General features: G+C 44.5%; 1 protein-coding gene across 1 annotated transcript; it reads right to left on the bottom strand.

Annotated features, from left to right (window-relative positions):
- Positions 1-4,582: 4,582 nt before the first annotated feature.
- LOC308086803 (T-complex protein 1 subunit gamma-like) lies at positions 4,583-6,199 on the bottom strand (the record flags this gene model as incomplete). Its single annotated transcript, XM_080430449.1, has 1 exon — positions 4,583-6,199. The coding sequence occupies one exon, from the start codon at positions 6,197-6,199 to the stop codon at positions 4,583-4,585; it is 1,617 nt and encodes a 538-aa protein (XP_080286575.1).
- Positions 6,200-13,364: the final 7,165 nt, after the last annotated feature.

The raw sequence follows: 13,364 nt of genomic DNA, 5'->3' as shown, positions 1-13,364 counted from the left end.
GGGGTGGTGGGCCGGTCCGGACCAAAATGCCAGGGCTGAATTTTGGTCCCAGTCCGGCCCTGGCCCCATCCCTGACATCCTGCAGCAGGCCTTGCTGCCGGTGGTAGAACACAGTGTGTGCAGCTGCAGTGAATGGTGGGGCGACAGCGTCAAGACCACCATGACCTGTGCTGGAGGAGCCGTCATGGCCGGATGCAACGTATGTCAGTTGTTCTCAAACTTTTTCATCCTGAGTAAGTAGGTAGATCGGAGAGGCTTCCAGAGTCTATCCCGTTCCAATTAGAGTTCTCAACAGTCCTGAAAATTAAGGCCCGGCCCTAACTGGGCCGTCCCGAAAAATTACCATAATGTTAGGCCCGAAAACCTGAAAAAAAACATACAACATAGTTTATAACAATAAAACAATTAATATATATATATATATATATATATATATATATATATATATATATATATATATATATATATATATATATTTTGTTTTCTCATGGAACTCTAGGCTCGGCCCAGCCCGACTAATTACCATATAATTTCGTCCCGGCCCGAAAACATCGGGTCGGGTCGGGTTCGGGCTGAATTTGAGAACTCTATTTCCAATGCGCTAGACCCCTGGGAGATGGCTTGCTGATGTGGAGCACCACACCTACCATCAGCTCCCAGTACTTACTGCACCGACTTGCTGCAGCTTGAGCTAACCCAAGCAAATTGGCGGCATATGCTGTAGGCTACATGGGATCGAACCCATGACCTTGTGATCTAAAGGCGAGAGCTCCATCGACTGAGCTACCCGGACACCTGACGTGTAAAGTAGTTAAGTACATTTACTCATGTACTCCATTTCAAGGACAATAGCTTTAGTTACTAGTTACTTTGTAGAATTAGATTATTAATAATGAATCAAATTATGAATCTCAAATATTCACAATACAATATCTTTGTAGATATGCTATTTTCAAATAATCTAAGTATAAATTGTGGTTTAACTGGTTAATAATTATAGCTCAATGGCATGATATATCATTCTGAAATAGACAACTACTTTAACTTTTGCTTCAGAATTTAAGTATATTTTGATGCTAATACTTTTGAACTTTTGACTTCAGTAATATTTTGAATGCCGGATATTTACTTATAACAAAGTATTTTTAAACTGTGGCATTATTACCTTTATTTAAGTCCAAAATATGAGTAGGCCTACTTGTTCCAAACCTGGTCAATAATGACAATATTATCCTCTCACTGCAATAACGCGTATCTCTGCCTTCAGAGACTGGCTCAGCGACGTAAGACACCTGACCCACTAGACGCTGTTCAGGGGTCTACCATGAGAACAGTCACCAAAAAAAAGAGAGGTAGAGGTCTGGGTTGTGTAGTTACCTTGCCATGATGTCCAGCTGGACAAGAAATTTAAAAAAAATTGCTCCATTGTCTGAATCAACTTTGTTTGCGTTTATTTACGTGCTAAAAGAGTGACTTTGAGAGCTGTTTCACCGTACAATGTAAGTCAATGAATTATCAATTTATAATCAATGGAGCAATTATTTTTGTTTTTATTTATTCTTTGAAGTTACATCATGGCAAGGTAACTACACAACCCAAACCTCTACCAAAGTGGTCTTGCACTTTAACAGTTCAAATGGCCATAACTCGGTGACCACTGCTCAATATAGGACTGGAGCGATCTATCTATCCATCCAGACAGACAGACAGACAGACAGATAGATAGGATCAAAATAACAGAATACTGCATGTTTCTTTTCTAAAACCATTCTTGTCATTTCATCACCTCAGATTATGCTCCATTACTGAAGATCTACTGGATGTCAGCAGATGATTTATTACTCTATGTCCAAATAAATATCATTATTATTATATGTGTGTGTGTGTGTGTGTGTGCGCGTGCGTGTGTGTGTGTGTGTGTGTGTGTGTGTGTGTGTGTGTGTGCGCGTGTGCGTGCGTGTGTGCGTGCGTGCGTGCGTGCGTGCGTGCGTGCGTGCGTGCGTGCGTGCGTGCGTGCGTGCGTGCGTCTTTGTGTGTGTGTGAGTGTGTCTATCTATCTGCTGGCTCAGAAAGCACAGCTGTCCTGTCACAATCTGTTTCAGCTGACTCTACACTTTAAGTGGTGCTGTACATTCAATACAGTGTGAGTGACGCAACATGCCAGTAGAAATACCTGTTACTTAATCCAGTCTAACTACTCCATAACAAAACATAATGTGTAATGAGTAGAGGTGTAACGATACAGTAACCGCATTGATGCATCGTTTTTAATTTGCAACGATCTACTATAATAACTATATCGATATGCAAACAGCAAAACACTTGGTCGATATATCGATAAATGTGTGTATTCTGTGTTCATATCAAGGTGCGGGTCTGTCCATAATGTGTTCAAATACAATGTCCATGTATTTGCCAGAGAATCACTGTGTTTATTTATTTAGCCCAATGCAATCTGGGAACCCAAAGCCAAATGAGAATGAAAAACAGCGCCCTCTGCTGTTTGTACTATCTCATCTTGGCTCTGGGCTAATGACAACGTGGCACCCGTGCGCAAAGGAAACCGGGGTTTTGGTCTGCCTTCAGCTTTCACTTCCGGTGGTGCCACTATGTTTTCATTCCCACTAACAATATTTCTACACGGAACACTAACACCACTTCTCCCAGAGAACATGGATCGTTTTGGTTATAAGCCCACTTGTTTCTATGATGAAAGAGTAAGTTAAAATGTGAATATCTTTCCGTGGTTTTGTCTGCTCCGTGGACGCTATTGTTAAATTAGTTTGGGTTTGTTTCGAGGGGGAAAGATCGACGGACACGTGAATCCCGCCCACTACATTTGATTGGGTAAAGCGCGGCCTGCTTCCTGATCTGAAGGCACGCCCACTTGTAGCCCAGTGCGTACATGTTATGACGAGCCTTCACGACAGATTCCAACGCAGAGCAGAATCTGTTCTTGAGATATTAAGCCCAATGTAACAGAAAGTGACTTACCTGACCTGTTCCTATCCAGGAGACCTGCTCTCCTTCTGTGTGGTTGCATCTCCGCACCTACTTTCAAAGAATTAGTTATGTTGACAAATTGTTTCATATTCACTCCACCCCATAAAGCAGTGGTTCTCAACCTGTGGGTCGGGACCCCCAGGGGGGTCCTCACCAGATTTTTTTTTGTGTGGGGGGGGGGGGGGGGGGGGGTCAAATATTTGACCAATTTGGTCAAATATTGGCCAAATTGTCAAATAATGAGATAATAATAAGAGGCAAACATTTTGGCTATTGGCATGATCGTCTATTTTTGTGAAAATAGCCGATCTAAAAGCTGTTATGAGCTTGTAGATCTATCTAAATGCTATTTTCACAATATTAATCTGTGAAACCGAGTCAGACAAAATTGAATGCCTCAACTCCTACAATTCAAAGTGCTTGTCAAGGTGGGGGGTCCCCAGTTCAAATATGATTATTTTGGGGGGTCGCGGCCTGAAAAGGTTGAGAACCATTGTACATGAAAACCTACTCAGTTACAGTAACAAGAACATTTGTAATTACTTTTGACTCCTGATGGGGGGCACTTAGTTACATGTACTCATATATAGGACTTAATTGTTCACCTGTTACTTTGAATGACCAAACAGCAATCATGCAAGAACTTTGTGCATGGTTGTAGCTTCACATAGTTCTGATAAACGGTAATGTTTTGCATGAATACTCTGTGCTTCTTTTAAGTGCAATCACGGCCGGCAAAAGAAGAAAGATGCTGTGATGGTTATTGGTTCTCAGGTCCAATGTGTAAGCAGTTCAAAACACACTCGGCAAGGTACCCCCCCTTTAACCAACTTTTAACAAAAAATAACAAAAGATAGGCATATTCTTCGCCATGTTTCTACCCAATTGAGCTATTGACAATCCCCCCTGAGAGGTGAGGTCTCTGTCACTGCCAACCTGCAGTCGGTTTGGGGAGACCGTAGACAACCACACATATCCTCCGATACACATGGAGTTACCAGCCTCTTTTTTCTTTCATTTTTTTTGGGCCCACCACCTCTTTATTGTTATTATTATTTTTATAATTGTGATAACATAAAAGCAACAGAAGAAAGGGAAATAACGAAGGAAGAAATACATAAAATAAAAAGGTATTATGTAACTTGGCCCAGTTGTCTCGGTCCACTCATTAGTTCACCCCCAAAATTACTTTTTTTCTATCGATTAGTCACCCCATGGAGACTTGAATTCATAGATATTATTTTGTTTTGGTCACATTCCTAAGCCAATAATTTGATGACCGGCGGGCCGGTATGCAGTGGTTTTGATAGGTGACACAAAGGAGACTCTTTGTGGCTCCTACAAATTCAAATTATTGGCTTAGGAATGTGACAAAAACAAAAAAATATCCATTAATTCAAATCTCCATGGGGTGACTAATCGATATAAAAAAAGTGTAATGTTGGGGCTGAACTATCCCCTTAAAGCCCCGCTTCATTGCATTGTACATTCACCTCTATGTCATGCAGTGTTCAAACACTCCATTCTATTAGTCTGCTAGAGTTTTTGTTTCAAGGTTTCCTACAAATGTAATCCCTCTCTACTCTGCTGCTGCTCCTTGTCCTCCACTCGGTACCTCTTTCTTTTTCTGCAAAATGTCATCGATGCGCAGCAGCAAGATGGCCGTGTCCAGAGCGGTCTTGTAGGTCTGAGCCTTGACAGTCAGCGGCTCCAGGATGCCCAGCTGGGTCATGTCAGCCAGGGCTCCCGTCTCTCCATTGACCCCCCAGGCCGTGAAGCCTTCCTCTGCGTGCTTGGCCCTGAGCGAGGTGAGCACCCTGATGACGGAGGCTCCGCAGTTCTGGATCAGCGTCCTGGGGATGACCTCCAGGGCCTGGGCCACGGCGCGGTACGGCCACTGCTCCAGGCCGTCCAGAGCCCGGGAGCGCTCCATCAGGCGCTTTGACACGGCCATCTCCACCGCCCCGCCCCCGGGGAGCAGGTAGGGCTCCAGCAGGATGTTTCTGCACACCAGCATGGCGTCCTGGAGGTTCCTCTCCACCTCGGCCAGGATGTCCTTGCTGGCTCCTCTCAGCAGGATGGTGCAGGCTTTGGGGTCTTTGCACTCGGTGACGAAGGTGAAATACTCGTCGCCGATCTTCTTCACCTCAAAGAGCCCCGCCCCTGTGCCCACGTCCTCCTCGCGCAGCTCGTCGGTGCGGTTGGCGATGCGGGCGCCGCACGCCCTGGCGATGCGGTTGTTGTCCGTCTTCCTGACCCGGCGGATGGCCGTGATGTTGGCCTTCACCAGGTAGTGCAGGGCCAGGTCCGAGATTCCCTTCTCGGTGAAGATCAGGTCGGGTTTGAGCCGGATGATGTCCTTACACATCTGCTGGATGAACTCTTCCTCTATCTGAAGAATCCTGGCAAAGTCTTCCTCTCGGGTGATCTCGATGTCGGTCTGGCTCTCTCCTTTCTTGTACTCCAGAGAACAGTCCAGCAGTATAATGCGGGGGTTTCTGATCGTGCGTCTCATGCTTGCATGAGTCACGTCCTTATTGACCATGACTCCTCTCAGGACACAAGAATCCTCCATGAACCCACCCGGAACCTTCTCCACTTTGGCGTATTTCTTGATGTCTATCTCCTTGCGTCCGTTCTCCTCCAGCTCAACGGTCTTGACGGCCTCCAGAGCGATGTTACAGGCGAGCTCAGACCAGCGATTCAGAGCTTTGGTGTTGATGGCCGAGTTGACGATCTTCAACATCATGGAGCGGTCATTCAGATCCACCGGTGTGGCGAGGTCTTTGAGAATGACCAGTATGTCGTCCAGGGCCTGCCTGTAGGCGGTGATGATGACTCTTGGGTGCATCTTCTGCTCCAGGAACTGCTCTGCTACTGCCATCATCTCACCGGTCAGTATGATGACCGACGTGGTTCCGTCTCCGACCTCCTCATCCTGGGTTCGGCTGATCTCTATCAGACACTTGGCTGCGGGGTGCTGAACCTCGATCTCTCTGAGGATGGCGTTTCCGTCATTGGTCATGACGATGCCTCCCATCGGGTCCAGCAACATCTTCAGCATGGCTCTTGGCCCCAGACACGTTCTGATGACATCGGCGATGTTCTTGGCTGCATTGATGTTCCCGGTTTGGACCTTCCTGGCAGGGTCTCTCCTCATGTTCTGGGTCATCACGACAACTGGTCTTCCCATCATTTTGGCAGCGAATGTCGACTCCACAAGATATCTACGTTAGAATATAGTAGCTGATAAGATAGTGACTGTGACTGGGATGACCATGTCTTTCATACTCCACAGTTCTACTACTCTGACGCATCATGAAGAACTTTGATGACGTCACCCGGCCCCAATCCCTGTGATTGGCTGTTGTCGGCCAGAGTTGATTCAGCCTTCAGCCAAAGAATGGCTACAAAATGGCTATTTTTGGTGGATGTGAGTAGCGTTGATATTCTGTATTTTATCAATTACTAATGCCAGTATCCGTTATCAGAGTTTGTGGAGGCCAAATGTTAACTGCGGACAGGCACACATTGAGACACACAGAGAAAGAGATTCCAGAAATGTATATATATAGATTGAAGATAGATTGCATATGAAATGTCTGCTGACTAAAACTGATTAATTCAATGGATAGGTATTACAATTTAAAATGTGGCTTGATTTCATTAGGAACTCAAAGTCAGAGTGGTGACTTACTTATTAAGTTCAATTGAATAGATGTGGATATAGCTTTAGGCAGATGTAGAAACATTACTGACTATAGGACATAGATTTGTCCCATAGTCAGTCATTAAGAGCAGGTTTCCTTGCCTGTGAAACAATAACACTAATTGGGTGGAGATCAACTTCAACAGCCCATAACGACACAGGATGAGCCCCAGCAACAGTTTATGGGTATCAAACTTGAAATATTTATGTCTAAGAAATACATAGTTAGTTTCAAAGGGACACAATATATTGCATAAAACTTTTAGTGAATTATGATGTTAATTTCAGATCATCAAGATAACATCAAAGATATCCACATGAAGCCCTTGAGCTTGGCACTCAAAACACCAGCCACTCCAGTGGGGAATGAGTCGGTGGTTTATTCTGTATCTCCACCTAGCTATTTTTGAAGATTTTCGAGCAAGACTAAAACTAATGAGCGTCGCGCCTGTCACAGACATGCGCGGAGCAAGTTCTGTCAGGGAACACAGTGCAGTTGTTGGTGGCCTACCATTGGACCACGTCAGCTCCACATACTCATCCACTCACACTCATTTCATTCTTAGACCGCTCTATTTAAGCTGGAAGGTTGCACTTCTCATTCTGCTTGCTTTTGCTGCGCACACACACTGTTGCTGCTGCTGCGCTGCTGTTCATTGCTGTTGCTAAAATTGCTGCTCAAATGCCGACTCCAATGAGTAGGCTAATATGCACGAAATGCTCTGCTCTTATCCTTTATGAGTTGTCTTGATCCATTTATGTGTTGTCCTGACAGAAAGGATATTTTGTCTATGATTGTCAGTTTGATAAACAAAACAGTATCAGTTAGTTATAATTTTTTTTGGAAGCCTTGTTTAATTAACCGTTAAGATGAATAAACTCTTAGTCTAGTTTTAGTTATTTAGTTATATTTAGTTTAAGGTAGGGTAAGTGATATTTTTTGTTTGAAAAAAATGAGTTTTTTGTTAAAAGGTTAAAGCACTATAGTACTCATTGTTATAGAGTGTTTGTTCAGTAATAGGAGTCTCCATGTCTCTCCAGCTCTTTATTAAACAGACAATACATACAGGAGAGAGTACCCATTTATCACCTTAAATGTTATAGTGTTCCAGTTCCAATTGTGCCTCCTCATTTCTTTGTGTCATCTCTTCCAATTTCACTGTGTTACTGTGTTATTTAACACATATTAAGAAAATCACTTACTACCTATCTTTAAAGGGATAGTTCACCCCAAACCTTTCTATCGATTAGTCACCCCATGGAGACTTGAATTCATGGATATTTTTTTGTTTCTGTCCCATTCCTATTAAAGCCAATAATTTCATGACCAGCAGACCGGTAGGCAGCGGTTCCGGTAGGAGACACAAAGGAGACTCTTTGAGTCTCCTAAAGGAACTGCTGCTGGTCATCAAATTATTGGCTTAGGAATGCGACAAAAACAAAAGAATATCCATTGAATTCAAGTCTCCATGGGGTGACTAATAGATAGAAAAAAAGTCATTTTGGGGGTGAACTATCCGTTTAACTATAATACACATCTGAATGCTCCGTCCTCATTTCCAACTCGTAATAGGTTGTTGATGCATGCATTGTAAACATTGAAAACAAGGCGGGTGCACCACTCAGCTCAGTGCAGTTTGAGTCGCCTACTGATAGGCGGAGAATTGTAAATCATCACATCCTCCTATCCTATCATCGTCCTATCATGTCAAACGGTTCTGACACAACAGCCTGTTGCCAACAGGTGCGTTGAGTTGGAGGCCAGGTGACGCGTGTCATAGTGCAGTGGTTCTCAAACTTTTTCATGTCAAGACCCCCACAATGATATGTATTTGGCCACGGACCCCCATCTCAAAATATTTTGTTTCAGGGACCCCCGGGAAGCAAAGATTTGAGTTACAAATGTTCGTTTGAAGAATATATATAGGCCTACTCAAAGATTTGCAAACATTTTCACGATTAAAAAAAAATAGTAGATCTACAAGCTCATAGCGCTGCACTCGGTGCTGCGCTCTGAGCTTTTATATCTGCTATTTTTGAATAGCCTAAGTATAAAGGGTTAAAGTGGTTAAAATGATTGTGATGCTATATTAACACATTTAGCTGGGGACCCCCTGGAACCCCCCCAAGGACCCTCGGGGGTCTCTCCGGACAGCACGTTGAGAACCAATGTCATAGTTTATTTTGAACATAGCTGGTTTCTGCCCGACAGCAGAGATATAAAGGCTGTGTGTGTGTGTGTGTGTGTGTGTGTGTGTGTGTGTGTGTGTGTGTGTGTGTGTGTGTGCACGCGCGCGCGTGCGTGCGTGTCTGTGGTCGATGCCAGTACATAATTTTTTTTGTATTATATTCCTTGAAATATTTGCTTCTATTTTATATCGTCTCTGTCGGTTGGAAACCTTTGAAATATTTACTTCTATTTTATATCGTCTCTATATTTACTTCTATTTTATATCGTCTCTGTCGGTTGGAAACCTTATAATATAAGGTTTCCAACCGACAGAGACGATATAAAATAGAAGTAAATATTTCAAGGAAGTTTTGGACATATTATGGCCAAAACTGTTACTTTTCAGGATTCAAGTAAGAAAAGTAACAGATCTACAAGCTCAAATGCTTTTGTGTGACGCTGTGGTATGATCAAGTAGGGCATTAATTTACGAAAAAACAAACAGTTAAAGTATTCTGATAAGAGGTTTCTGCCTGACAGCAACGATATAATACATAATGGGAAGTGAATGACGGTGGAACAGGGATGACAAATGAAAGGGATAGTTCACCCCCAAAATGACTTTTTTTCCCTATCGATTAGTCACCCCATGGAGACTTGAAAGCATGGATATTTTCTTTTTTTTTCTCGCATTCCTAAGCCAATAATCTGCTGACCAGCGGACCGGTAGGCAGCGGTTCCGGTAGGAGACACAAAGGATGTGTCTCCTACCGAAACCACCGCCGGTCATCAAATGATTGTCTTTGGAATGGGTGAACTATCCTTTTAATGGAGACATACGGCATAGATACATCATAGATGACTCCACCAAAGGCTGGACACGGTGAAGAATGGAGATCCACATGTAGCCATGGCGTTTATCAGACCTCGTATTTTTGATTCGGCCTGCTCCTTGACCACCCGTGGCGCCGCTAGGTGGTCTGGGGGGAGGAGCGCACATCGCGGCCCGTCCAGTGCAGCTTAATGGAAGGGCTTTAGGTGCTGAAGCACAGGGCACCAACCTTGGGGGGGGCATCAAACGGCGTGGAAAGTGAAAGACAGAACAATCACCGAAATGCACCGAAATTTAGAAGCAGCGGCTGCTGAAGGAGCGCTAAAACGGTGAAACGCGCCGGTGAAGCGTCAATTTTTTTCCACGCCCGTTTCGTTTTTGACTGAAACAAGTCGTAGCACGGGGCACCACGAAGGGTTAATCCGGCCCTGGGCCCGCGGTTTCCCCCTGCGCCTCCCGTCCCCCCATCTGTATCCTCAGACCCAGCCGTCTCCACAAGACCTCCTTCCTCCTCTCCTTGTCGTCCAGCTCCCGCTTGACCCGGGCCATGGATCTCCCGCAGCCGGCGAGCCGCCCGTAAAGCTCCGTGAAGTCCTGCTTGAGCGCCTTGGAGCCCATCATGCTCCTCTGCTCCACGTCCCCCCTCATCATCTCCAGGACGTCCTTGACCTGGCCCCACTTGCCGTCCAGCTGCTCCGTCTGTTGACTCCAGGTTTTCTCCGCCGCGGGCGCCGTCCCGTTCGCTTTGGAGCGGAGACCCTCTTGCGGGTCGTCGCCGCTTTCCTCTTCACATTCTTCCCTTTGCCGCTGGACGCTGGCCCTAGATTCCATCCTGTCTTCTCTCTCCTTCTTTCTCCATCTCCTCTCGGAGATCTTTTTCTTCTTGTCCCCCGTTGGCAGCTTCATGTTCTCCAGCGAGATCATGCCTTCTTCAAACCGCCTGTAAGCCTCCGCAAAGTTCAGGGTCACCCAGGCGGTCGCCTCCGTCCCCTTCTCCACCAAGGCCTCCATCTCACTGACCCAGAAGGTCTCTCTGTCTCTCCACTCGTCTCTTTCCATCTCCATCTGCCTCAGCTGTTCCTCCTTCACTGACAGCTCTCCTTTCCAGAACTGCTCCTGCTCACGGAGAATCTTCTCGTACACCCTCGACCGAATGCGGTGGTCCTGTTGCATTTTAGAGAAGCCTTTATTTTCGTCCTCCATCTTCCGAAGATTCTCTTCCATTTTCTGAAGGACTTTGCCCTCCGTTCCACAGACATTCCTCATTATTACTTTTATATTTGTTAAACTTCTGTTGCACTGCTCCTCAGTGCCTTGTGCTGCTGCCTTTATACCCTCAACGCTAAAGCTTTGATGACAACACGATAAACAAACTGTGACAAACTATCTGCCGAATAGGCTATCGATTGATATAGTGATCCACCGATCCGTACACATTGTAGCAATCCCAGGAAATGGAGGCAGAGACGTAATCTACTGTTTATGCTTCGTCTTTATTATTATAACTCCCTTTACATTCAGAACTAACGTAGCAACCTGTATTTCTCGTAGTTAGACACACACACACACACACACACACACACACACACACACACACACACACACACACACACACACACACACACACACACACACTCCTGAGTGCCCAAGAGACCAAAACCCACCTGTTGAAACGAAACCCTATGAATGAGCACTCTTAGCTCAATGACAAAACTGTCAAAACCATCAACCACTTTAACCCTGGTGTCCCTATTTTGGGCAGGTCATTATAGGTGAAAAGAGTTACTTATGGCCATTCGAAGTTGAACACTGCTCTAACACTGTTGTACAGAGCCCCACATGTGTGCAATTCATTTTTTTTCGTGTGATTATTTTAATTGCCAGACGCCTGAACAATGTTTGTGCCAGGTTTGATGAGGATAGGAGCAGCGGTGTGCCTCGCAAGTTATGTTTGTGACGTCCACCAATCTGAGGATGACCTAAAGCATTGGTTCTCAAAGTGGGGTCTGGGGACCCCCAGGGGTCCTTGGGGGGTTCCAGGGGGTCCCCAGAAAAATTTGTTAATATAGCATCACAATCATTTTAACCTTTTATATTTTGGATATTCAAAAATAGCAGATATACCAGCTCATAGCGTGGCACAGAGTGCCGCGCTACGAGCTTGTAGATCTGCTATTTTTGGGCGGTGTAGCCGCCCCTATAAGTGGGGTTGGGACACCTCATTAGTACACCCTTCGGTGTACTGTGATTGGCTCATAATTAGTACACCCCTAGCATTAGTACACCCCTAGCTGTACTATGATTGGCTGACTCTATTGGCTGACTCTATTCAGCACTGTGAATGGCTAGCGAGACACATGATGAAATTAATAACCTATAAATAGGATTATGCACTTTTAAAAAAACTATTTTTTTTTCCATCACTGTGATGACCACTGTGATGACCACACCGCCCACTTCACACTGGGTGTGATTTTTTTTTAAATCGTGAAGATTTGTGCAGACCTATGAATATTTTTAAGCGAACATTTGTAACTCAAATTTTGCTTTTGGGGGTCCCTGGAACTAAATATTTGAGATGGGGGTCCGCGGCCAAATACATCATCATTTTGGGGGTCCATTTTGAGAGAACCACTGACCTAGAGAGACCATCCACCGTCGACCCACCCTCGAGGCAATTATAATATACAGAAAGTTTGCTGAAAATATTTAGATTAGTTTTTTAATGGCTTTTTAAAAATCTGTACTTTTTAAAAATGTACTACTAGTATGTATTTCAACAAAGCAAAAAAAACCCTCCTGTTTTAAACAACCTTTCATGGCCATTCGTGAACTCCACCTGAATGCACCATTAAGATGCTTTAATGCAAAAGGCAATGTAGATGTGCAATAGATTTTTAAGTGGAGATAGCGAGACTATTTTCTACCAGCAATTAAGTATAAGCTACTTATTGAAATAAACTCTTTCTCTCTCTCTCTCTCTCTCTCTCTTCTCTCTCTCTCTCTCTCTCTCTCTCTCTCTCTCTCTCTCTCTCCACACCGCTCCTGTCTACATGCAAAGATGCACAGCAGCGCAGCGGATACTTTTGAACGGTTCCTTATGTCTTATTAGTTTTATCATTATTAATTTAATAGCAATAAGGAAATATGAAGTGCTTGAAATATTGTTTATCTGCCGTTTGAGCATGAAAACAATTTATGTTTATTTGTGCCTCCCGCAGCACAGCAAATTGTCTGGTGCCACCAAAGAAATGGATAATCAGGTCCCAATCATTAATTATTTTGAACCTCAATGCTGAGTATCTCAGCAATGTCATCTACCCTGTTGAACATGAGTGTTTTGCTGAATTCAGATGTTTTCCGCATTGCGCCAGGTGTAAAATACAGCCCATGAAGTCCAAAGCAAAGTGTGTAACATCACAACTCGCGAAAAGGCAGATATAATAAAACCTGCCGCCGCCTGCTCCCCTCCGCTCCCAATCCCAGAATCCGTTGCGTGACGATATCCACCTGAACCTTAGAATAGGAATGGAGAATAAGAATGGTCTAATTGTGACGTATCGGCATGTGGTCAGTCTTAGACGTAAATCTATGACGTTTGACTTAAAGTTTGGACCAGGTTTTAGCTCAGCCTCATCGCCATTATGGAT

Source organism: Gymnoscopelus braueri (assembly GCF_963280865.1).
Source record: "Gymnoscopelus braueri genome assembly, chromosome: 6".
NCBI classification, from domain to species: domain Eukaryota; kingdom Metazoa; phylum Chordata; class Actinopteri; order Myctophiformes; family Myctophidae; genus Gymnoscopelus; species Gymnoscopelus braueri.
Note: the sequence above shows the minus strand (reverse complement) of the source record. Positions and strands in the feature narration are given on the sequence as shown.